The sequence below is a fragment of the Callorhinus ursinus genome, unplaced genomic scaffold (assembly GCF_003265705.2).
Source record: "Callorhinus ursinus isolate GAN/ISIS: 27379988/994484 unplaced genomic scaffold, GSC_fseal_2.0 scaffold45, whole genome shotgun sequence".
Lineage (NCBI taxonomy): Eukaryota > Metazoa > Chordata > Mammalia > Carnivora > Otariidae > Callorhinus > Callorhinus ursinus.
In genome coordinates this window covers 2082120-2108419 of record NW_027397107.1, presented here as the reverse complement: position 1 = coordinate 2108419, position 26300 = coordinate 2082120, and the positions used below count along the sequence as shown (strand labels likewise).

Here is a 26300-nt window from a genome sequence, read left to right as displayed (position 1 = left end):
CCACTTTAAGACTTTCCCAAACATCAAATTCAGAGCAGCTCCCAGATCCTACTCTTACCCAACACAGGTTTAAAGATGCTTTACACGTTGAATATGATGTTCTTGTAATAAATACAGCTATTCAAGTAAAACAGTCAATAGGACTTTCTAACATATTACAGTGAAAAATGCTTTCTTCTCAGATCCTTGGGAACTACAAAGGTTTAGGCACAACAAATCTGAAGAAAAATGTAAACTGAGCAAATTTAAAGCATGTAGGAGTTTTTACGCATGTGGACTTCCCAGGGCAAGCACTGAGAATGTTATACTTTCAGTGGGAAAACGTCCAAAACTTAACAAGGTTCAGCAAAACTATACACCCCTCCCTCCCCAATTGTTTTCCTTAAAATGTCTGCAGAGAGGACAAACTCCCTTAAAATAACTCCAAACTTCAGTTAATGAAGCCTTCTTCCAACACAAGATCAACCAGGGCAGATCTTAGATCAAGGTCACAAAAATCAGCCCTTTGCCAGCAGCTATGTTATGGCTCTAAAAGTTAACACTTTCCAGAATACCTCTCCCTCTGTTAAACAGTCTAGGACCCTGCGATTGTCCTACAATCAGGAGTGACTGGGTCTTGTGTGAACAGACCCGCCCACATAAAAAAGAGGCCACAGTCTCCTAAAAGTCCTTGCTATAGTGCACTTTTCAGCTCCAGTAAACAGATCCTCTGACCCGGGAAGGGTGGGGTACCACGCAGGATTAGGAAGAGCCTGAATCTGAGATAGGCAGAATACAAATCAGACCCCGGTCAGCCTGAACCACTGTCCATCAGGACAGACAGAGGTGCGGACACAGAGGGGGCTGAAGTACTTTGCAGGAAAAACCAGAGGCAAGACAAAACCCCCATGTCCCAGCCCAGCGCCGGCACCATGCATACTGCGATCATTCCCCGGGCACCCGGCTCTGCGAGGACAGTGTTCTCGAATTCTAGGCTGCTCAAAGAGGTCACCCTCAAGGAAAAAGGGAGACAGGGCTAAGGCGGGGAGAAACTGCTACCCTTTCCAGGGTGCCCTTCCAGAGACGACATGCAGGCATGCAACGTTATTACAATTATTGAAAATCAACAATAATTGCAAAAGGCCATCTGAGAAACATAACATTTTAATAGATGAAATAAATACTCCAGTACATGCAAGGTAAAAACTTGACATGGGGGGGGAGGGCAGGGGGGAACCACTCTATAGTGTAAATTAAAAAATAAAACACACACTCACAGTAGCTTTTCCCCCCATTTGCAAATCACATGGCAAAGTCATACTCTTTCCACACCAAGTATACGCCTAATCCAACACGATTGCTTAAAAAAATAACAACATACAAAAAAGGTAGCTACATCCATGTCTAAGGAGTGAAACTGAGGTAACCTTTCTTTTAATTAGGAAAAAACAAAAAGACCAAAAAAGAAACGAACCCATGACCTCCTTCCTGCCCAATTGATAAGAAAATTTAGTGGAGGAACTCCAGAAGAGGTGCTGGGGCGCGGTGGGGGCGCGCCACCTCCAGGTCCCTGCTGGGTGTGCGTAGATTGGCATTGCCCCCCCCACCCCCACCCCGCACCGTGCGCACCAGTGTCGTTGGAGCGCATGGCCCCGCTCTCTGGAAGGTTCCTCTGGAGCGTCTGACATGGGGTGGGGTGGGGGGAGCTTCCCCTGGGATTTCTTTGGTATAAATGGAGAGGGTCGGAGAGTAAGTATCTTCCTCTAGTTTGGGGTGGAAGAAAGAAGGGGGGCGGGGTGCTAATTCACAGAATTGGAATTCACTGGCGGTAAAGTCCTGGGCGAAGACCTCTCCCGTAAAGCCTGAGATAGCAGGGTGCAGCCTTCAGACACGGCGCAGGCCGAGTTCCTCAGCCTCTCCCTGTGGTCCGACATCTTGGCGCCCCCGTCGGGGTGCTGCGCCAGATCCCTGAGGCACTGGGTCAGGAGCACGCAGGCCGACACCACGCTCATGGCGCCACCCAGGATGGCGGTCTGCACCGCCTTGCCCTCGGCGCTCACGGCCGCCGCGCGACCCAGGAACTGCGGCTCGGTGGCGAAGCCCACCAGGGCGCTCACGGCCTGCACCAGCGGCCCGCTGAAGAGCGCGCAGCGGCTGCGGGCCAGCTCGCTGGGCGCCACCTTCACCTCGCGCACGCAGGCCAGCAGCGCCGACGCGCTCGTGCTCATGCACTTGACGCCCAGCTTGAACTGCTCGCGGGAGAAGCGGTCCCGGGACTTGTCGCTGGCCAGGGCGCACGCGTCCGTCAGGAACTTGAGGTTGCGCGACAGGCCCTGCGACACCTCCAGCAGCAGCTGCGGCGTCATGTCGGCCAGCGGGGTGGCGCGCAGCACGGCGCAGCCCTGCTCCACTTCGTGGCGGCAGCGCGTCACTCGGTAGCGGTCCACCAGGCCCGGCTGCGCGGGCTGCGCGCCCGGCGTGGCCACGGCCGCCAGGTAGGCCGCGTGGGCGGAGCACTCGGTCAGCGACACTACCAGGTCGCCCAGCTCCACCAGGCTGTCCCCCGCCTCCCCGAAGCGGCCCATGTTGAGCTGGCTCTGCACGTCGTGGGTGAGGATGGAGAGCCCCTTGGTGCGCGCGATGATCGTGTCCCGGCACTGCTCGAAGGACTCGGCGCCAGCACAGGAGGAGGCGGGGCCCTCGAAGAGCACGGGCCGTGCCTCGCTCGACAGCAGCAGCAGGTCGGCCACCAGCTGCATTTTGCCTTTGCAGTGGTCGCAGACGGACACCAGCCTCTTCCGCGGCTGCGAGCAGGCCCCCCCGACGGCGCTCGCAGGAGCCGGAGAAGCCGCCTCGCCAGTGGGCTTCCCAGCGCTGCCGCTAGCCATCGCGCCCGGGGGGCACTGGCATAACGCTGGGGAGCCCGCTACCGCCGCCGCTGCCACTGCCGCCGCCCCCGCGGCCGTCGCGACTCAGCTGGCCAGGGCCGCGGTGCCTTCCCCGCACCATCATGCCATCCACCGCGCCGGGCAGAGGGCACTGGGCTGCGGCGGCCGGAGCCCGGGCGGCGCAGAGCGGGCCCGGGGGCCAGAGGACGCAGGAGGCTCTTGGGGGCGCGGGGAGGGGCTGCAGCGTTCGGCCTCCTGGAGGGCGTGCAGGAACCATGAACCGGGCAGAGCAAACTCACGGAGCGCGTTCCTCGCCGCCGGGCTGCCAGGAAAGTCCCTTCTGCTGGGCCGCCGTCGCCGCCGCCGCCTTCCTGGGCATGGCCCGGCCCGGCCGCCGGAGCGGGAGGGCGGGAGGGGGAAGCTGGGAGTTGTCCTTCCTTCCTTCCTTTCTTTGAAATCAAAATCCCTTCCTCGGGGAGGAGCGCGGGCGGCGGCTCGGGCGGGTTCTGCTGTCAGCCACCTCGGGCTCGGCGGCGCACGTGGGCTTTCAGGCGCCCTGACCCCGCCGGGCGGCACTTCCCCGCGACGGCGGCCCCGGCTGGCGCTGTGGAGCGCGCGGCCGCCCGGCGCGCATCTCCTGCCTCCCGCTCTCGGGAAAGCGGCGCCGGCGGCGGCAGAGCCGAGGGTGTGGCCGGTGCTGGCGCGGCCGCGCCGAGTCAGAGTCGGGCGGGAGCCTGCACTGATTGCGCACAGCGGCCGCCCCGCTCGCGCGCTCGCCCGCCCGCCACGCCCGGGCGCGCCGGTCGCCGCGGCCGCCCCTTCCCGCCTCGCCGGCTCACAACGCGCGGCCCGGCGCCGAGGCGGCACGCCCTCCCCGACCGCGCGCCCTGCGGCCGGCCGCTAGCTGTGGACGCGAGTCCATCCCGGTCGCCTGGTCGCCTGGGGCCCGCAGCGGCTGAGCTCTCCCGAGACCCCGGGCCCTGCGCATCGGACGCCCGGCGCGCGTTTCCCCGGCGGCCACGCCAACTCAGAAGGTCCCCGCGGCGCTGCGGCCACCCGCCCGGGCCCCGGCTCCTGCCATTTTCGTCAACCTCCAACTTCCGAGCGAGCCGGGAGAAACTGAAAGGAAGGGCGGGGGCCGAGAGGCAGAGGGGAAGACGCCCGCTTCCTCTCCCCGCGCGGCTTCTCCTCGGCGCGGGCCGTGGGTGCGCCGCCGCCCGCCGGGGCCGCCCGAGCCTTCTCCTCCCCGCGTCCGCGCCTCGCCCCCGGGCTCGCCGCCGCCGCCCGGCCGTCACCTCCCTGGAGCCTATAGAAATCTTTTGTGTGGCGTCACCGCCTTTCGTTTAAATCCCGCTTCCTCCTCTCGCCCTTCCTCCCGCCCCCTCCGCCGCTCCCGGATGCTTGCGCGATGCGCTGCTCCTCCCCCGGGAAGCTGGGTGGCTGCGGGAGGACGCCGCCGCCCAACGCGGACGCCGCGGGCGCCGGGCCGGGGGTTCCGCGGGGGGGGGGGGGGGGGGGCGGGGGGGGGGGGAGAGCCCCTCCTCGGCGCACGGCCCCGGGCGGGGGACGTGGGGCGCAGCCTCCGGCGGTCTCGCGGAAACCCGGAGCCGGACCCGGAGCTCCACGCTTCCTCCCCGCCCAGCGAGCGAGTCTCGAAGGGGACTGTTTCTGCACCGAAGGGAGGAGGACGCTGCACACCATCCCCTGGCCGCCTGCCGGGGTCCGGTCTGCGCGCTTTGCGGGACCCGGGCGGGTTTTGCCAGCCCTCGCCCTGCCCTTTGTTGTGCGTGGCCCTCCTCCGGGGGCGGGGGAGTTCTGCAGGGCTGTGCGGGGCGCTGAGAGCACTTGCTGTGGAGTCGGAAGAGCCGGCTCGGGGGACCCCTTGTGTGGCTGGAGCGCGGGCTTTGAACCAGACTTCCCGGGGTCAGCCTTTCTCCAGCCGTCTAGGAGTTGTGTGACCTTGTGCGAGTCCTCCCCCCAAGTGTCCCGTCTTCTGCTCTCAAAATCAGACCGTGTGCCCTGACTGTTTTAAGTATTACTTGGCGCATAAATAGTAGCTGGTGGAATTAGGAGCCTCCATCCGCAGGCTTTGCTCTCTCGTAACTTCTGTGTCTTCCGCTCGGCGATGGAATAAATAGTGGCCACTGTTAACGAAGAGGAACAGCCTTTGGAGGTGAACGTTGTTGTCCCGTTTTACACGGAAGGAACTGATCCGCTGATGCCTCCAGCGCCTTCCTAAGGGCGGGAGGAGAGTAAATGGCCGGGCGAGGAACCTCCTCCCAATCTCTTTTTCGTTTTACCCAGACCTTGCTCTTCAGGAAGTGGTTGAGGCACCTGGGCTTCCTCCCAGCGGGGGGCGGGAGGGGGGCACCTCCTAGTCCTGAAACAGGCCCTCCAGGTGCCCAGCCCAGCACCAGCTTGGGTGTGTCCGCCAACGGAAATGTTTGTTCCTCTTGTCCCTTCCTAGGACCCACCGTCACCTTTTTTTTTTTTTTCAGCCAGCCAGTTAACGTTACTTATAACTAAGATGACCTTGCAATTTATCATCCAAACTGAAACTGTTTTGAGAGTGAATTATGAAATATGCTATTAAAAAGTTAACCAGGAACAACAGATACAAACCTGGATAGTCACCCAACTTATGAGAGTGTCCTTGGATATTTCTAAAATCTAGACGAACCCACTTGTTTTGCAACCAAGGCCAATAAAACGGATGGTTTTCTCAACAAGCAGCAGTTCTGTAGAGTTAATCCTTTTTTATTTTTCTCTGAGGGAAAACCAGTTGGACTAATCAGGCTCTTTCCATGGTAACCCAAGAAAGCACCCTACCCTTACTGAGCTCCAAAAAACTTACTAGGAGAACTCAAACCCTTCCCTCCATTCCTAGTGTATTCATGAAACTGCTCTAGGATCGGGATTTTTCCCCAAAGCTACTTGGTGCCCTGGGGGTGCTGTTTTCCTTCTACATATCCATCGTCTTCTCTCTGCTGGACCCCTTGTGCCCTCTCGAGGAGCTGTGTCACACATAGAATGTTCCACTACCTTTGCATTAGCCTTTAAAGCTGATAGGATTATTCGCCCTCCCGCTTCATTTTTCAGATAGGGTTGCTCCTCCCACGCTGACACTTCCCGGGACTACCTCCACCTTCCTTTTAGATCGCCTGACTTTCTGCCATCATTCATTCACTCCACAAACACTGGACCCCTACCACGTGCCGGGCGCTCTGCTAGGCACCAATGCTACATCAAAGTTAAGTAAGGACTCTACCCTTCTGAAAAGTAGAGCCCAGAGAGGCAACACAGTCACACAAGCAAGTCATCACAACGTCAGACCGCACGGAGGAAAGGAGCTGTCCCAGAGATAGCGTGGCGATGGAACAGTCCAGGTGCGTGGAACAGTCCAGGTGCAAGTACGCGCGGGTCACGTGACCAACTCTGACCAATGAAAAGGAGAGGAAGTGCTGTGCCTTCCTTTCAGCGGAGGCAATGCAAAGCAGATCTGTGATTCTCCATTCTCTCTTCCCCTGCTCTAACCACCCGGGACACGGTTCTAGGGGGTGCAGCTCAAAGATGGTGGAGCCTCCCTAAGCCCAGTGGCTGGACCACACCGAACATTGACCTGTGCAGGACGTGCAACGTGAGCAAAACATGAGCCCAGCGTCACAGCGCAGACATCTGAGGGTTGTTTGTTGCTGTAGCATATTGTAGTCTAACTTAATAGGCGGCTGTATGTGCCTCTGGAGTCACTGGAATAAGGGCTTTCTCTTTAGAAAACTCCACTCATTACCCCATCTGACCCTCTCTTAAAATATAATATGATCCAAAGGTACCGTGCAAAGTATTTTTCATTGCAATGGAAATCAGGTGAGAGAAGCTGCAAATATATGGGCTGAAGGGTTGGCTGGGGGAAGGTGGTTGGAGCAGACAAGGGGAAGCCGGGGCCAGGTGGGAAATAGCATGACCACTGGAGAATGTATTCTCAGTGCCTGGCTGAAGGCCGACACTTAGTGGGCATTTAATAAATAAATGAGCACGATACCAAAAGAGAGCTGATTGAGGGTTTGGGGAGGCAAGGCCCAGAGTTTGGGCCAGGCGGGATTGGGGAAACATGCTTTCCCTCCTTCCTTGCTTATTCTAGAAGGTGTATCCACCCCCTGGACTTTGGGCAGGTATAAAACAGCAGTATGAACACTCTGTTTGGGTTTGGCTTTTTATTTTTTTAACCGTGGCGCAATATTCCTTAAATAAAACTTTCCATCTTAGCCATTTCTGTGAACTTAGCTATAGCTCAGTGGTATTATGTACATTCACATTATTGTGCAACTATCACCACCCCCACCCCCAGATATCTTTCATCTTCCCAAACTGAAATTCTCTCCCCACAAAATAGTAACACCTCATTCCCCCGACCTCCCAGCCCCTGGCAACCACCATCCTACCTTCTGCCTCTATAAATTTGCCTTCTGTGGTTTCCTTATATAAGTGGAATGATACAGATAGTATTTGTCCTTTGGTGTCTGGCTTATTTCACTTAGAATAGTGTCTTCAAGGTCATTGTTGTTGGAGCGTATGTCAGAATCCCCTTCCCTTTGAAGACTGAATAATATTTCGCTGCATATACACAGGCTGGGTTTGAGACCCAACTTTCTTCCTTCACTCCAGACCTTACAGAACAGCAACCCAGCTGCATCTGCTTTACTGTGCCACCTGTTGGTCAGTGAGGGGCACTCTGCGCTGATGTGTCTTTCCTTCGGAGCGGCGTCCCTGTGCTCACTGATGGGCCAGTTCCATCTCAGGTGATCTTTCTTACACGTGGCTGAACACCACCCTTTATTATTTTCCTTTCAACTCTCCTCTAAAGGAGAGGAGTTTGTATCTGGTAGTTTTCCCCCTCCCCCTCCTTTTCCCAGGTTTACTTATCCTCACCGGTGATGGAGGGTCTGACACTCATCGGGTTGTGGTTCATGAGGGAGTAGGAGCACACCCCTCACCCAGCATGTCGTCCTGATCGCTGGTGTATCTGTTCCCAGCCCATAAGAACACCTGGGGAGGATCTCACCCAGCCCTCCCACATGCTCCCCATCCCCCTGCCTCCCCCCACTCCCTCCCTCTGGGCTGTCTCTCTGTTCATCTGAAGCTGAGTATGAGAGGGAGGTGGGTGTGCAGGCCAGTTAACCGTGGGAGGCACACATGAGCACTCAGCTCCCAAGATCTGGGAGATCTGGAATTTTCTGCAGTCTAGCTCACCAGCGAGCCCGACATAGAGGTGAAGGTTGCTTTCACAGCCTCGTTTCCCTACTGGTGAGTGATCTTGAGAGGTATTTTCATGAATTCTGTAGGGCAGGGGCGCCTGGGTGGCTCGGATGGTTAAGCGTCTGCCTTCGGCTCAGGTCATGATCCCAGGGTCCCTGCTCAGCGGGGAGAGCCTGCTTCTCCCCCTCCCTCTGCTCCTCCCCCTGCTCACGTTCTCTCTCTCTGTATCTCTGTGTCTCAAATGAATAAATAAAAAAAAAAAAATCTTTAAAAAAAAGAAATGCCGTAGGGCAGAAGATAAATGCCGAGATCTTGAATAGAGTTCCTAACTCTGAATAGAGTTCCTAACACTAATCGTGCCTGGCCATTTTTCCATCTCTCAGGGTGTCTAGCACATAGTAAGTCAGCAACTACAAATGGCCTAGCTATACCCCCCACGCGGAGCCTCCCTGAGCCCCAGACAGACTCTCGGGCATTTCTGCCCCTCCTGTGCTCTGTGCAGTGTGGCTGTTAGCACTGCATACTCTCTCCCCACAGCCCTGTCGCTTCGTTAAGGACAAGGACTTGATCTGTTCCTCTCTTCCCCCACACCTAGTGCATTGTGTGGTCATCAATAAATGTTGGTGGAAGCAATGAATAAATGAATTAACCTGTTTGCCATTCTCTGCAAGAAGGGCATGCTTTCACGGAACCAAAATCCTGCTGGCCATAGCTCTTGCTCCGTCGTGGACATAAAGTCACGAATATTCACAAACCCACTGCAAGGGCACGGCCTGTGTGTGCGATCATGATTTACAGCTCATGGCTCTAGGGTTGAAACGTAGGCCTGAGGCCTATCTGCTTAGCAAGCGTGTTCACCCCATTTCTCTCATAGCTTGTTGAGGAGAGGCCAGGGAGAGGATTCTCTGGAAACAGAGATTATGAGTTCACCAACCATAATTGCAAATAGCTGTGCTAACAGAGTGTAGGTAATGTTTCAAATGACATAGATAAAAGTCCCACATTTTTTTTCAGATCTAATCCTCAAGTTTTCAAGGCAATTGCAGTATTATGGATAATTTGAATTAAGTCTAGTATTCGGAGAATTTCCATCGAAGTTAGATTTCTTTCCTTATATGCTGGTACAGAGAACAGTATCAATCAATACTTTAGGGGCATCCATGTATTTATGTGTGTCTCACCCCTTTTAACTCATTGTCATGGTGTTCGGCAAACGCAAGTTTAATTGTTCTGTTTCATTATACGAGTCCTACTCTTCCGTTCACAAGTAAGGAAGGTGATCAGGAATGGACTCTCACCCTAGCCTGGGGCAATCCCATCTCTTCTGGACATCTGGAATTGCTACATGGGAATAAACTGAGGAGCACGTAAAGCTCAGGAGATTATGTTTTCCCTCTTCTTGCACTGGATTCAGAAGAAGCAAAGTGAAGAATGGTAAGTAGCCATGGTCTCCCCGTGTCCACCTTAGCTCCACCCCCAGGACCCTCCTCCCATACCTCCCCATGATTCAGTCTTTAAATGGTTAATGTTCAGCACACCAGAGCCTCCAAAGCCACGCTGTATCCTTCTGGTCATAGGCCTCTGTTCTCATTGATTAGTAAGTATGCCTTTCCCGTTTTTCAACATTCTGAACGTCACCCCTGCCTGATTCCTAATACTGCAAGAAATTCTTGTTGTACCCTCCAGTTGAGGCATCCCTCCTCTGCTGTTGAGTGACACAAGCCAGGATAAGCCCGGATTAGGACACCTGTTAGCTGTGAGATTCAATTTTACCATCTGCAGTCACTGAACCACTTAGAGGGGTGGTTACTATGAAGCCCCGGAGCAGTGAGAAGTTTGTGGTTTCATCTAGCCCATGACCACACCATCGCTTTCACTTCTGCTCCCTCCTCTCCTGCCCTACAGCATGCCTGGTCAGACTTCGGTCTCATCCCATCTGAGCATTCCTGCCTCCAACTCCTTTTCAGTGGATCTTCCACATGGCTCTCAGTTTCACTATGTGACTGTCCCAATGATTAACCCAGTCGATGCTACATGGAAGAAAGACACATCTTGTCATCCAAGACACCTGGGACCTCTGACGAATTATGTAACTCCAAAACCAGGGTTTCCTCTTCTTTAAAACAGGGATCTTATTACCATCATATCATCTCTTCAGGTCCTGACCTCCTGTAACCTGCTGTTACAATACACTGGCTGTGTATTGTTTATCTCTTCTGCTACACTGTGAGCTCTTTCATGCAGCATCCTTGTTACATTAATCTTTCCATCAGTGCCTCATCTGGTTTTTGGGTCGACCACAGGCCCTCAGTAAATAAATTCTCATAGAGTTGAACTGAATCAAGTTCCAGACACCAAAATGGTGACAATGCCAAATCAATCCAGATGTTTTCACGTCAGTGGATTATAAACTGAATTGATTTGTTCCTTCGATGAAAGTCAGTAGCCCCGGAATTTTTTTTTTTTTTTGCACAATCCCAATAATTTCTGTGCACCGGAACTCTCAGCACTTCTGCACCTTCACTTGGCTGCTGGCGAAATAAACGACCAGCGTGACCCCACCCAGCAGAGCACATGATCGACCGTGGCTGCTCATGTGTTTTTAGCCATGACTGAACCAGGACAGGGCTGCGAGCCACTGGGTGGAGCAGTGTGCCCTGGGGAGAGAGCTTATGACATTTCCCCTATGATTTCAGAAAAGAAAAGGAAAGGAAAGGAAAGGAAGGAAAAAACCCAAACCCTCTTTTTCTTACGAGTCTCTGCTCCATGTCAATAGAAAATGTCATCACCTGTGCACGTACAGACGTGTGTTGTCAGCCAGCTCTGCAGTGGGACGGTCCTCAGGGTGGAAGGAGGCACACACACTTGCACAGCCTCCTCCTCTCTTTCCTTGATAACAGAATCCCACTTTGATTTGGGCTGACAGTGTACCCAGCTAGAAGACAGTCTGCTACCCTCCTCCGGAGGGCTAGGTTCTGGCCAATGAGATGTGAGCCGAACTGAGCAGGCTGCTTAAAGGAAGCTAACTCCATAGAAGAGTGTACACCTTTTGATCTTCCTTCCTCCCTCCTTCCCCTGGATGAAAGTCATCTTGATGCGGGTGCTCCAGGAGCCATCTCAGAACTTGCCGTGAACTTGAGGATAGAAACCACCGGCCGGAAGAATGGAGCAGGATAAGAAAGGGGCTGGGTGCCAGGTGACTCCCAGCCCTTGGTGCTTCACTTTCCAACTGCTTCCCTGAAAGAAAAATGCAACACTAACAACAAAGCCCTCTCTTTTGTTTAAGCCACTTTAAAAGGAGCTCCGTTTTCGGTTACACGCAGCCTACTAATCTAATCTTACAAAGCCGGGATATATTAGTTTGGTAGGGCTGCCCTAACAGAGTACCGCAGATCCGGTGGCTTAAACTACGGGACATTTTCTTGCTGTTCTGGGAGGTAGACGTCCCAGACTGAGGTGTTGGCGGGGTTGGTTTCTTCGGAGACCTCTCTCCTTCACGTGTAGATCCCTGTCTTCTCCCTGTGTCTTCACATAATCTCTCCCCTATATGACTGTGACCAAATTTCCTCTTCTTATAAATGACAGCATATTAGTGGTATATATACACAATGGAATATTATGCAGCCATCAAAAGGAATGAGATCTTGCCATTTGCAACGACGTGGATGGAACTGGAGGGTGTTATGCTGAGTGAAATAAGTCCATCAGAGAAAGACATGTATCATCTGACCTCACTGATATGAGGAATTCTTAATCTCAGGAAACAAACTGAGGGTGGCTGGAGTGGTGGGGGGGTGATAGGCATTGGGGAGGGTGTGTGCTATGGTGAGCTCTGTGAATTGTGCAAGACTGTTGAGTCACAGATCTGTACCTCTGAAACAAATAATGTAATATATGTTAAGAAAAAGAAGAAGAAGAAGAAGAAGATAGCAGGAGGGGAAGAATGAAGGGGGTAAATCGGAGGGGGAGACGAACCATGAGAGACGATGGACTCTGAAAAACAATCTGAGGGTTCTAGAGGGGAGGGGGATGGGTTGGCCTGGTGATGGGTATTAAGGAGGGCACGTTCTGCGTGGAGCACTGGGTGTTATGCACAAACAATGAATCATGGAACACTACATCAAGAACTAATGATGTAATGTATGGTGATTAACATAACAATAAAAAATTTAAAAAAAGAAAAAAAATAAAAGACAGCATATTGCATTGAGACCAATCTTTGCAACCTCATTTTAACTTAGTTACCTCTTTAAAGACCCTATATCCAAATACAGTTACATTCTGAGAGACTGTGATTAGGACTTCAACAGAGGAAATCTGGGGGCCATACAATTCAGCCCACAATACAAAGCATGAATAGAGGTTTATTGTGGCTCTTTTTCTTTTCTTTCTTTCTTTCTTTTTTTTTTTTTTGGTAATAGCAGAAAAATTGGTAATAAGTGTCCATCAATGGGGGGGTAACAGGGAAATGAACTATTGGTGAATTAATACCAAAGCATGCTATACGGAAGTATGAAGAATGAAGGTTCATCGTGTCATATTGCTAAATGGAAAACACTTAAGGAGCCAAAATGCTTACTAATATGTACAGTGTGCTGCCATAGACATACATATAAATGCAACAAAATGTGTATGAATCACATTTCTAGAGACATTTCGATATTTATAAATGTATAGAAAAATGTCTATGTGACAAAACTGATTGGAGTACAGTTGTGGGGTGGAGTAGAACGTTTGAAACTTTGTATAATGTTTGGATCTCTCACAACTACAGTAAGTGATTCGTGTCTTTCTTAAATAATTAAAAACTTAAAAGATCAGATCAGCCATTTAGAACTCGTGTAATTTGGAAGCATCTCTGTCCAGACTCTTTTAAAATAAGAAACAAACAAACAAAAAAAGATTCAACCTTGAAATGCATTAGTCAGAGCCTACAGTATTGGGTTAAAATCAGATGAAATACTGAAGTTGTCTTAAACATGAAAAAAAAAGGGGGGGGGATTATTCGCGTTCCAGAGATGACGGTGATCCTGCATCCTCTGCGACCAACAGCCAAGCAGCGGGCCCCGTCCATCCGTGACCTTCTGGAAAAGCAGAGCTATACCCGCCACTCGCTTCCAGGTAAGCGGCTGTTCTCCAAGGAAGCTGCAGGAGACGGAGAGGAAGCGTCCGTGCACACTCCGGACCCGGCTTCCCCGGAGCCCAGGCAGCTCCCGGGACTGGCACCTCCAGTGCCTCTCGAGGCCCCGCGAGGCGCTGTCCGGGGGCTCCCGGAGGCCCTGAGGGGGCTGGTGGACCTGGCCTGCACGGCAGGGAGAAAAGGACCGGCCTCCGCGAGCAAACGGGCCGGCGATCCGCGGTGACCCGGCTCCGGCAGAGAGCCCCGGGAGACCGCGGGAGGGACCCCGGGAGAGGGGCGGGGCCAAGATGGCGCGGGGGCGGGGCTTCTAGGGGCGGCTACGAGGCGGGGCCTGGTAGGTCGGCGCGGGCCTGGGGGCGGGGCGGGGGCGGGGCGGGGGCGGGGCCCGGCGGCGCGCGCACCGCTGGCCTCCGCGGCGGCGCGGCGAAGATGGCGGCCTCTGGCTGGGCGCGCGCGGCCCTTGTCCTCCTGTGCGCCTGCGACCTGCTGCTACCGCCGCTGCCGCCTCGGGCCTTCGCTGCCGAGGGCGCGGCCGGGACGCCCGGCGAGGCCGGCCCGCCTCCGCGGAAGAAGAAGAAGGACATTCGCGACTACAACGATGCGGATATGGCGCGTCTTCTGGAACAGTGGGAGGTCTGCGCGCGCGCACATCCGCCCCAGCTTCTCTGCGTCTCGGTGACCCCGTTCCCTGTTCCCGCTGACCCCCGGCGCCCTCCGCACCCCCGCCCGGCTGTCTCCCGGCCCCCTGACGGCCTCTGCCCAGGCCAGGCGACCTTGCTGGCTGCCGCGCGGGAACCGCCGCCGGCCCCCAGTGCGCCCGCCGCCCCCCGCCCCAGCCTTCCCCCCGGGCGCTCTTGCAGCGCTTCCCTGGCCACGCGGGTCCCGGGCCGGCCCTTCAGGCCTCTGCCCTGCTGTAGCTTCGGTGCCCCGGCCGCCCCTACGGGGCCCCCAGTGGTCAGTGGGCCCGGCACGTGCGGAGGGAGACCTTGCCACTCTGCTCAGGCATGGGGGTGGGGCGTGAAGATCGTCCTTTTAAGAGGACCGTCTCAGCTTTAATGGTTGGCCCGTCTTCCAGATCGGTAGGATTTCAGGCTTCTCGTTTTGCTGTATTCTCTCCTGAGAGTTTTGTAATTTGGGGTGGTGGAATCAAAGGCTGGTGGCGCTCTCAGTAAACTCACATTTCCTTTAAAGGAGCAGAGACTTGTTTTTGTGAGAGTAAGTTTTTTGGTTCGTTACTTGAATGCACTGGAGTGTGTAATCTTTCTAGAGAAGGTTCCGCAAAGGAAAACACGCTGTGCCTTTTTCCCTCGCAAAGGCGGTTGTGTTGTCCTGGCTGATTTGCGTAGCTGGTGGAGTGGAGTCAGAAACGTGGGTTCTACTCACTGTGTAATCTTGGGCAAGTCCTGTTTCCTCTCTAGGCCTCAGGTTCCTTATCTGCAGAATGAGGTTTTACCGGATGACTCCTTCCCATGGCGATGTCTTTTTATTTTGTGGGTATGGCTGTGTACATGGGCGTGTCTGATAGAGGCTTTCAGAGTTTAAAATACCATCTGATGCCTTGGACTAGAAGAAGGCAGACTTGTATTTCCGTATTTATCTGCAGGTGATGATGGCGAGATTGGGGTGGATTTGAGTGTGTGCCCCACTGATGAAGAGGGAACTCCGGGCAGCAGTTCCTTCCACCTTTACTGTCTCCTTTTCTATCTCCCATCTCTTTATGGACTTGAGCAAATGAAGGTTTTGATCCCCCAAAGAAGAACACTACCTCTTGAGGAAGTCCTACCCTGGAAATAGTAAGACCGTGAGCTAGACAGAGGGCTGCTGCGGAGATGAGCAAGGGATCCCGCCATCAGGAGCTGTAGGTGACAGGACGAGTAACCCTAATACAAAGTAGGAATTGCTGAGTTCTGTAAAAAGGAAGAAAGTGTCAGACTTTCAAAAGGTCCCAGGGAGGAAGTGGCATTTTAGATACTCGAAGGGGGTGTGGGAGTAGGGCCACAGGAACTGGGGTGGGGGGGAGCACATGGGCACCGGGCAGAATGGTGCAAATGGTAATTGCCTAGGCTTTGGAATCGGACTGCCCGGTCTCAGACCACTTGTGAGTTTGGGCTGCCGAAGAACCTGTCCGCACTTTTAGTTTCCTTATCTGCAAAATAGAGGCGTTAGTAGTACCCACCCCAGAGTAGTTGGAGTCTTAGCTTTAAGAGAGCCTGGAAGGAACATAGGATAGCGCAGCTCCCAACTGGAAGCCCTGCAAATATGAATCAGGTATCTTAGCTGGAAAACGCTCTGTCTGAAGTTAAGTGTGGGAAGGTTGGTGGGGACCAGGTTGGCCTGGGCCTTGAATGCTCTGGGGTCTACACTTTATTTAGAAGGCAATACGCAGTCGCTGATCAGAGTTTGCAAAGCTGCATGACCCAAATACTGTGATACTGGGACGCTTACATGTGATCATCCCTACCTCCAGACAGAAATGCGTTCACTCTCTCATGTTCCCTCTGTGTGCGGACACAGTTTTATAGCTGAGAGCATAACATCAATGTAATTTTCTGCTGTTCATTTTTTCACTTGATATATTGAGCGTTTCCCCGAGGTAACTGCACAGTGTTCATAATACTCTGTAAAGCCTTCAGAGGATGCCCTGGAGTGGATGTTTCAGCTGTTGGAGGTTTTGAATTGGGGATATCATGATTGGAAGAAACAGATTGGTTGGCAAAGGTTAGGATGGATGGGCAGGCAGAGAATCTGAAGGCAGAAACGACTTCTTAGTTAATATTTACTGAGTTTTCATTAGCTAACAGGACTACTCTGAGTGCATTCACTCATCTAATGCTCTTACCCTGTTTTCTAGATGATGACGCGGAAGCCCAGAGAGGTTAAGTAACTTTCCCAAGGTCAAACAGCAAGTAAGCTGAATTTCAAACTTGGTCATTTGACTTGCAGGCCTGTTCTTTTAACCATTTTACTACTGCTCCATACACACTGGTGAACAGAAGTGCAAATGAAAGGTAATGAGGAGGACCTGGATTAAGCCAGAAGCTGCAGGATCTGAGTGGAAGAGAGAAACCTGAGAGATTGTATGTGCGGCTTGGTGGCTGGTGGATTGTGTGACCAGGCAGGAGACAGCATGATGTCCTGGAAGGATGGGTTTTGAACCAGCATTACCGCTTGGTAACTCTCTGACCCTCCTTTTCCTAACTGTAAAGCCAGAGACAACCCCCTTCGCGGGGTCCCGCGCAGACCAGATGAGCTAATGTTTGCAGACCCTCCACAAATGTGAGCTCCCCCTCCCCAGGAGCTGGGATTTTTCCTCCGCCTGTGGCGATCCCTAAATCCATCCCCCAACTCCTTCCCACTAGTGTGAGAATTGGTATGCCATGGAGAGGCCCGCCCCACATGGGTGGGGTGGGGATGGGGAAAGGGAATGCTTTCCACTGGGTTAGACTTAATGCTGAGTCCCAACTGGTGTAGGAAAACCAAAGGCAGTTCTTTCATTACACCTTACAGTGCGGGCGGGTGGGGGTGGGGGTGGGGGGATTCCGGAGCCAGCAAGGTGGGTTTGCTCTTCAGTGTCACCCCTGCTGGCCTGTGACTTTGAGTGAGTTATTTGTCTTCTCTGAGCCTCACCCACCCCATGTTCCCTCTGGCCCTTGTGGGGCCGAGCCGGCTACTCTGCACGTGCTAGCTAGTGTTATCATCAGGGACCACGGGAGCAAGGAAAGGGTCTGGGAAAGGGGAGTCAGCTTTGTGACTGAATCTGACTCAGCAGTGAAGTGGGGAAGCCGGTTGAAAATGCCTAGAGGCAGGGGTGGCCTGTTTCTGGGGAGTGCCTGGGGCTAGGGGCTTGATGGCGGTCCTCAGAGAAAGTAATGACCACAGGTCAGATTCTGCAGGGAAGAAGCCCTGGGACTATGGAGAGCTGGACTGGTAGCCACACTGGGGCACTTTTCTACCCCCACACCCCCGTTTTTTGTAACTGAAACACACAACACACATCTCCAAAGATGGGAATTAAAGTAGCTTGAAACAATCCTTACCCATGCTATAGGCACTAGACTTGAGATTATTTAGTTTTCATTAAGTGTCGCCTGTGACCTAGTGAGTTAATTTCATGACCTCGAGTGAAATCAGTTTGAAAAACACAAATGTTCTAGGTTCCTGAGCCAATTAGAAGTCTTGAGGTGTTTTAAGGAGATCATAACAGATGTTATGGAGAAGTAGAGTAGAACGAAAACAGAAACAGCCCATGAATTTGGCGACCAGGCGGTGCTGTGTGATTTTGACAGTGTGATTTCCGGAGTTGGTTGGAGGTGTGATTATTGGGGCTAGCACAGGCTACTTACTGCTTGTCTTTATGTCATCGAATCCCCAAACCCAGGAGGGAGATGCTGTCCCCCCCTTCCCATTATAGGTGAGGAAAGGGATTTTCTAAGCCTCCCAAGATCCTGTGATGGCACAGCACGTGCCCCTGACTGCAGATCGCCATCAGCTCACAAAGCAGAAGGAGAAAGAAATGGGTCAGTTGGGAGGGTCGCAGAGTTGAGGAGAAGCTTGGTATGTTGTGTGTTGTCACACTGCTGCGGCCCTGGGGTTCACCTAGCTCTGCTTTTCTTTTTATAGATGAGGAGGCGGGCCCAGGGGAGTAAGGAGTCCTATCCAAGGTCACCCAGGTGGTTAGGTAGAGCTAACGCTAGATCCCAAATCTGGAATAAATGGGGATCACCTCCAAGCACTACTGTAGAAGTCTCTTGTGCTCATCCTTTATTAAAAATATTTTAAAATTACATTATTGTTGGTGTCCTCGGTGATTTAGTCAAGAGAACCACGGAAGAGTGATAAAGGGGCTTTGTTTCATTTTAGGTTGGTCATTTTTCTGTTTTTTTTTTTTTAAGATTTTATTTATTTGAGAGAGAGAGAGAGCACATGAGAGGGGGTAGGATCAGAGGGAGAAGCAGACTCCCTGCTGAGCAGGGACTCCAGGACCATGACCTGAGCCGAAGGCAGTCGCCTAACCAACTGAGCCACCCGGGCGCCCCTGTTTTTTGTTTTTGTTTTTTTTTAAAGATTATTTATTTATTCATTTGAGAGAGCGAGAATGAGAGAGAGAGAGAGAGAGCACATGAGAGGGGGGAGAGTCAGAGGGAGAAGCAGACTCCTCGCCGAGCAGGGAGCCTGATGCGGGACTCGATCCCGGGACTCCAGGATCATGACCTGAGCCAAAGGCAGTCGCTTAACCAAGTGAGCCACCCAGGCGCTCGTCTGTTTTTTTTCGATAACAGCTTTATTGTGAGATAATTGACTTGCCATACAATTCAGCCAATTAAAATGCACATTTCAGTGGTGTATTCAGAGGGTCGTGCAGCCATCACCACTCTCAGTTTTAGAACGTTGCCATCGCTCCAAAAATAAAATCTCATCTTATTCCCTCTCCCCCACTTCTCCCAACCCTCCAGCCAGCCCTAGGCAGCCACTAATCTCTGTTCTGTTCTGGACATCTCACCAGCGGCCTCGTACGCCTGGTCTTCTGTGTGTGGCTTCTGTCACTTAGCACAGTGTTTTCAGGGACCATCTACCAGTACTTCATTTTTGTGTGTGTGTGTGTGTGGCTGGAATTATTCAGCTTTTCTCTGAAGAACTCTGGTTTTTAAATATTTTTATTTATTGATCTATTTACCTGCCTTCCTACCTGGGAAAAGTCACCTGTCCCTTTTGATGCCTCCCAGTTCCAGCCTAATACCACAGGGTGTATTCTGAACCCCTTCCGCTGCCAGAACTCCCTTCCCCAAAGTGAAGAATGGGGCTGTCGTTGTCCTTAATGTATTTACTCCTCGTGGAAGCCTAGGATTCATGGATGGTAGTGTGAGGCTTGCTAGTTCACCCCACTGCAAAAACCAAGCCTGCTAACTAGAACTGAGTATTTGTTCTTACTGTTCAGTTAACGTTGATACACGTGAAATGCAGATTTTAAGTGTAGGGTGCTATGAATTTTGACAAATGGATACATCTGTGTCGTCCACGCCACCATTAAGAAAGAGAATATTCCCATGACCTCAGAAAGTTCCCTTCTCAGTCAGCCCCACCTCACTCCGCCTCCCAGGGGCCACCACTGTTCTGATTTGTCATCCTAGGTTAATTGTGTTTGATCTTGAACTTTAAATAACAGGCTTACAGCACGTCTGATTTTTGTGCCTGGCTTCTGTCACTCAGTCTTGTCTTTCTGAGGTTGGGGACACATCTTCATTGCTGTGTTGCAGCTCATTGTAGGACCGAACCAGGATGTGGCCATTTTTACAATCTACCGTGCTGGGTAGATTCTTCCAGAGGGAAAGAGCTGTTAAGCCATTACATGGGCTCTGGTGACCTGGAGTGATGGGTGCTAAGTCCTGCCGGAGACTTGGGCTTCTCCCAGAGGTTGCCTAGAGGAGGGAAGCTCCTGGGTCTCCTTTTTCCTGGGAGAACCTGGGTCGTCTGCCCGCACCTGCCGGCCAACGAGCGCATTCTGATGACTCGTGTGCTCTGTGCTCTCTTTTCATAGAAGGATGACGACATAGAAGAAGGGGATCTCCCGGAGCACAAAAGACCCTCGGCGCCTATCGACTTCTCTCAGATAGACCCGGGCAGGCCCGAGAGCATCCTGAAGATGACCAAGAAGGGGAAGACGCTCATGATGTTCGTCACTGTGTCCGGAAGCCCCACGGAGAAGGAGACGGAGGAGATCACCAGCCTCTGGCAGGGCAGTCTTTTCAATGCCAACTACGATGTTCAGAGGTAAAGCACCAGCAGGCCGGCCGGGGACAGCGCAGTCCTCACCTCGGGCCCTGGGCCCTCCTGTCTTGGATTTCCCCTTACGTTTATTTCTCTTCGTTTTTAAGAAGAGCATTTATTATTGGTCACAGCCAGCAAGCTTTTTTTTTTTAATATCTCTTTCAATCCTCAAGTTTTATTTATCTTTGTATCTTTAACTCTGTTGGGGAAGGGTAGCAGACAGGCTGCAGTGGGTCAGGTGCGCGGCAGGGCGCTCCCTCGGCCGTGTGCTCCGCTCCTTGCCCCCCGGCTCCCGGCTCTCACCACACAGTGCTGCACCTTTCGTCCCCGTGAACTGGGGCAGGTCGGCCTCTGTGGGGCAAAGGAGTCACAGCCTGGCCGCGTGCCCCCCCCCCCCATGTGGGGCAGCTTTCCCACTCGGCCTTGGAGCCGACTGCCTAATTCAGGTGAAGGGGTGGGGTTCCTGCAGCCCAGTGCAGCCCTCCCATGCAATGCTCAGGGATTTCCTTTTTCCTCCTCAGTAACAGTCCTGAAATTCAGGGTCTTCAAATGTTCTAGTTCAGGAAATAGAAGAGTAATGACAAAATATGAAGGAACACTTATTGTCTGCGATGGTGTGATGCTTTCATTAGCTTGACCAGACGCATAGGGGAACAGGTACACAGGCAGAGCCCCCGCTGCCCTCCCAGAGGCAGGGTGTGGCCCTCAGGGACGAGGCGTTCGTGCCCCTGGCCACACTGGTGGGCTGCCTAGGCCCCATTCTGCTCCTCTTCCCCCTTGGGACCTGCTGAGTCCTGGCGTACGTGGGCTACCTGTTACCCTCCGGGCTCGGGATCTCCGTCCAGTGGTCGAGTGTGTCTCTGACCCTTCATGGGCCCCTTACGGTGACCCAGCCTAAGCCCGTGGTGTTCAGCCTTTGTCTGCAGAAGGCTCTTGGCAGAGGAAACCTTCACTGGGCACCTCGGAATGCAGAACAGATGCCCTCCTCCACGGCGGCCGCCTCACAGCCCCGGGGGCGGCTCCCCAGACCCCTCGCTGACGCTCTTAGCGCAGGCATCCACGCCCCACACAGCCCAGCTTTCTGTGTCTCGGATTTGAGCTGAGGCGTGAAATCGTTCAGTCAGTAGCTAAACTATAGGTTTTTGTTTTGTGTTCATGTTGAATTTGGGAGGGATTATTTTTCCTGGTTGCGTGCCACAGAGCGGCTCTGACCCGTTCGTGCATTTCTCGTGTGTTCTGACCGTACGATCGCATGTCTCTGTCAAGGTTCATCGTGGGATCAGACCGTGCGATCTTCATGCTTCGTGATGGGAGCTACGCCTGGGAGATCAAGGACTTTTTGGTCAGCCAAGACAGGTGTGCCGATGTCACCCTGGAGGGGCAGGTGTACCCCGGCAGAGGGGGGGGACGCAAAGAGAAAAACAAAACAAAGCAAGAGAAGGGCAAGAAGAAGCAGGAGGGGGACCCGAAGTCTCGGGCCGCCACGGCTCCAAAGGAAGACAATCGAGCTGGGAATAAGAGGGAGGAACTGTGAGCGGCCGCCGCGGCCCCTTGGGAGGAGCCCCTGGGCCGGACAGCCCCCTGCGGGGGGGGGCAGGCGGGAGCACCACTCGCCGAGGACGTCCTGCTTTCTTCTGGAAAGGCTCTGCCGTAGGACCAGTTTGTGGTCCACGTGAGAAGTACTGTCTAAAGGGCTTCAAGTAAGAGGACAGAGGTCTTATAATTCCCATTGGACAGTGACACTTCCACGTTTGCCAGAAAATCAGTGTCAATGGAAACCCGACCGTTGCTTTTGCCATTTCTGTCTGGGGGCATCATTCCTGCGGCCCCACTCCCCTACCCTGGCCGGCCCTGACCACCAGGGGCTCACTGTGTCCGCGTTTCCCTCCTTTCTGTTCACAGGAGGGCTGCCGCGTTCTAATCAGACAGACCTGGACTCAGTGGAACCGGGCTCTTCGGGCCGCAGACTCGGTTTTGGGGACTGTAATGTTAAGCACGCTGTGGGAGCCCCGCGTGGCGCTCTGGGCTCTGAATGTGTGGTCAGGACACCAGGATGTCTGAGCCCCACGTCGGTGCAGAGAAAATCACGTAGCTTGGAAAGCCCAGGTCTTTACTGTGGATCCCCATAGGGGTTCTCGGTTCCCATCTGGGTTTGCGTGGTCGGTACGGGTCGGGGCTGTGTTTCCTGTCCTCGTGTGGGGCAGCCACGCCAGTGTCGAGGGTTCGAGCGTGCCGTCATGTGACAGTGCTGAAGGGTGGGGATCGGGAGTCTGCCGGTGGGAGAGAAGACTCAGTGACCTCATTCATTTCTGAACATTTTTCTTTGATGAAGTGCCTAAACTCGTGGTGTTTTGTGTGGTACTAACGTGACGCAGTACCTGCTCCTGTCGGGTATTGCTGTTCATGCGGCAGACAGAACTTGTATGCAGGTGTCACTTTTAGGAACTAAAATTATTTGTACAAAACTTCCATTGTGATTTTAACAAATGAAGACTAGCTCGTGTATGTGGTTCCAGATGTTACTGCTGGAGGAAGGTACAAAGTGACAAGTCTGTGCCTACCCCCTGCCGCTGCCTCATCTCAGGGGAAGCTCCTGTTCGTTTGTTTCCAAGGGGAAAAAAGTTCACTCAGCATCTTCTAGGGACGTGTTTCTTCCAGCCTCTGTGTCCCCTGATTTGGCAACTATTCAGATTTCTTTTGGATGAAGCGTGCTGTGTCCCTCCTCAGGTCTGTGTGTGGACAGATGTCCACCCTGCCGTCCCCACCTCCGGCCGCCCTCGCGGCGGGGCTGAAGGGCATCAGGCCCGGTCAGAGCTAATCCCGGGGTCCGTGTGCCTCGGCCACCTCAGGAGGAGGACTTTCTTGTGTCTCCTACTCCTTGAATCGGGGGGCGTGAGGCTGGAGCTGCCGCTCTCCGGCCCCAGCCCGACAAGGGCTGTCTGAGCCCCTGGTGCCTGGCTGCGTTCAGTTTTTACCTCGGGCATCTGCTGGCTTTCTGTCCTCTCTAGCCGATACGGATCATTGCTTTACCCAACGCGGGGAGGGTACTCTTTGCACTGCCCTGTACCTTGTATTTCCATGTCAGGATGTACTAACCTCACTGCTTCCTGTGCAGTGTGCGGCCATGTCAGCCAGTGTTTAGAGCGTCTGTTAGTGTGCTGGGCACACGACAGCCCCTGCTGTCCTGAAACTTAACAACCCGGTGGAGGAAGACAAATACTCATCACGCATAAAATGGCAACTGTTAGATGAAAGAGGTGTACACTGCCAGAGGTGGGGATGGGGGCAGGGGGAACCTTCGGGTGGTCAGAGAGGCCCTCCCTGAGGCAGGAGGCAGGAGGCAGAGGAACCGTCTGTGCAAAGGCCCTGTGGTTAGAAGGAGCAGAGGAGGGATGGCGGGAAGCCAACGAGGAGTCGGGCATAGTGCAACACCCGCCTAAAGAGGGACGAGGTGCACGGGGCCTGGCAGGAATTTGGGGTGCCCTGAAGGATTTTGAGCTGCGCTGGGGTGAGCATGAGAGACCATCCCATCTGTACTTGGCTGCACTGAAGAACTGATCGCGAGGGGCCCCCAGTGCGTGTGAGGGGCAAGCTGGGAGAGTATTTCAGTAGCTCAGGCCACAGCCGCAGGTGGCCCCAGTGAGCAGCGTGGCTGTGAGGGGTGACCCACAGTTGACCCACACACTGCCTGCTGGTGGACCCTTGGGTTTTTCCTTAGTACTTGGCAGCTGCCAGAATATTTTGGTAACTTTATATCTGAAGGGCAAATTCCTAGCAGTGGAATTGCTAGAACAAACAAAATGTAACATTTTGGTCTATGTTGCCAAACTGCTGTCCCGAGCGGTTTTGCTCACTTGTACCTTCACCAGTGGTGGAGCGCGGATCCTTGCTGGCGCTGGGCACTGTGCTGGTCACTGTCAAAGATGCAGACCCCGTAGCTGCATCGGCTGCCCCACAGAGCTAGAGATGCCAGCCAGCCGCACCTGTGCCCAGCCCCCGGGTGCTGATGGGTGAGCTGGCGAGCCTCCAAATGACTCTGGCCCCAGCCTTCACAGAGAGGAGCTGTCGCAACCTGCCGGGCTGGATCCGGAGACTCGCCAACAAGAGAGATGTGTCGAAGAGAGGGGGGCGGAATATATGCAGAACCCTGCAAATGAGAGTTTAGTTTTGCTTGTTCGTGTTGGTGTTAATGTCTTGATGTAATACGCTTGCATGGTAGGTTTTGTCTACCACCTATGAGACGCGAGAGCTGCCTTAGGTAGACCGCCTTCCTCCCTTTGTCCTCACACCCTCTGGGTTTTGATGGTTATTCTCTGGTTTTTAGTACTTCTGGTGCTTTCCTTTACAGATTATGTTAAACCTCTTGCTTTTTTTTTTATTACCAATTTCAGTAGCATGTATGCACCCCTAATCAAGGCAGGGAGTTCACAAACTTTCTCCTACCGCCCTGATTCTTGTGAACCATGTTATGCGTACTGGTCCGAGACCAGCCACTCTCTCTCCTTAATAATGACTGCCTTTTCTCTCAGCTTCCTGGGGATCCTTCCTCAATGAGAACATTCAGCAGTTCTGCTAGAAAGTCTTAGTGTTGATTTTCCTTTTTTTTTTTTTTTTTTAAATTCTCGTAAAAGATGGTGTGTTATTTTCCATTGCAGATTCAGGGATTTTTTTTTTTTCCCTTATTTTGGAAACATTTATCTTTTACTTTTGTGTTGGGGTTTTGGGCACCCATTTTTTTCTTAGTTCTGATGTGAGGTGTTTTTTTTTTTTAAATTTCATTCTGTTTTTAATCTCAGCTGTTTTTATTAAAATTCAAGGTTTTATTAAATTTTATGAACTCAGTCCAAATGGAGAATCTCCCCCTTGGGTTATATTTTTTCCCCCCGGAATGGACTGTTTCTCTGTATTTGTCAGTATATTTGTTCTTTTGTTGTTGTTTGGTAATTTCTACATGTTTGGACGGCTGCCAGGTCATTGCTTTTCCCCCTCTTGTTCATGCTTAGTGGACACAGCGTTTCCCAGACCTTGGCCCACAGCATCTATTTTAGGTGAATTCTGACTCCCCTCGCTCCTTCTCTGAGTGTTGTTTTGTTTCGCTGGAGCTGTGATCCAAGGGCTCGGGGTGTCGTCCCTCAGCGGGACCGGCAGGGGCCCAGGCAGGGCTGCATGCGGTCTGGCTTGATAGGCAGGCTCTGCGCTCCTGTGCTTTCTACCCAGTGCCCTGGATTAGGCGGCTCCTCCCCACGGTGGTGGGAGGGGGTGACCACCATTCCTGGAAGCCACTTGTCACATCTTTGGAGAGTTTAAAACACTAGCGGCGGACCTTGGAGCGTCGGCTCCCCTCAGGGAGGGTCTGGCTGGAGTGTTCTTTGCTTCACTCTGGGAAAACCAGGTCTTCTGCGCCCAGCATGTGGGGTGCTGCTGGCCAGGTCAGGACAAGGGTGCGGGGAGGGAGACGCTCGCTGCAGGCTCGCAGTGGAGGGGGTCACCGGGCACAGCAGCCAGCGTCAGGTTTTAACGCTGTACATAAAAAATACAGTTCATGTTAAAAAAAAAAAAACAACACCTGACGACACTTGACCTTGTTAGAGATGGAATCAGAGCAGGGATGAGGGTGGACGGGGAGGCCACGCTGGACAAGTGTGGGGTCAAGTCGTCCTCTGGTTTCAGTTCATACCCCTGACTTCCCGGGTTCTTGCTTCTAGAGGAAGAACTGAAATCCTTATTTTTACTAAGATAACATGACAGCGATGTTAAGAGATCTCTATAAAAGGAAAAGATTCATCTGCCAACACCCCGCCGAGCTCTCGAAGCTCCTGTCATTTGACCACGTGTCCGTCAGAGCATGATCCCTGCAGTTTCTCTCGTGGCAGAAAGACCAGTCCCTCTTCAGCTCTTACCACTGAGCTTTCTATTGGACTATGGCGTCCGCATCGCCACGCAGACCACGTCTGACCTTTAGCAGCGCTGTGATGCCCCGTGCTTTTGCTGTGCCTTGATTTTACTCACCAGGCCGATGTTGCGGAGAAAGTCGGGCCAGACCACAGTGCCAAGCATGGCTCTGTTACAGTCTTCCCCTCACTGTCCACGCACCCCCCTCCGGCAGCGTCGGCTTCAACCCAAGCCCACCCGGCTCGCACGAGTGACCCTACCCCGCACCCCCTTGGTCGTGGCCATTTGCCCCAGACGTGCGCCCCTCACACGAGACACTGAATGACCCGGTGGCTGAGTCGCTGAGAGGTGAGCAGCTAGAGTGAAGGCATCAGAACCTCTCT

At 53.2% G+C, this 26300-nt stretch overlaps 2 protein-coding genes across 2 annotated transcripts; one reads left to right on the top strand and one right to left on the bottom strand.

The window, feature by feature from the left end:
- Positions 1-1127: 1127 nt before the first annotated feature.
- TLNRD1 (talin rod domain containing 1) lies at positions 1128-4257 on the bottom strand. The gene has a single exon (XM_025893176.2). It carries the CDS (start codon positions 2865-2867, stop codon positions 1779-1781), a length of 1089 nt encoding a protein of 362 aa, XP_025748961.1. The 5' UTR covers positions 2868-4257; the 3' UTR covers positions 1128-1778.
- A 9396-nt stretch (positions 4258-13653) lies between these two features.
- Positions 13654-22530, top strand: MESD (mesoderm development LRP chaperone). Its single transcript, XM_025893093.2, has 3 exons — positions 13654-13893; positions 19796-20028; positions 21292-22530. Exons 1-3 carry the CDS (start codon positions 13690-13692, stop codon positions 21557-21559), a joined length of 705 nt encoding a protein of 234 aa, XP_025748878.1. The 5' UTR covers positions 13654-13689; the 3' UTR covers positions 21560-22530.
- Positions 22531-26300: the final 3770 nt, after the last annotated feature.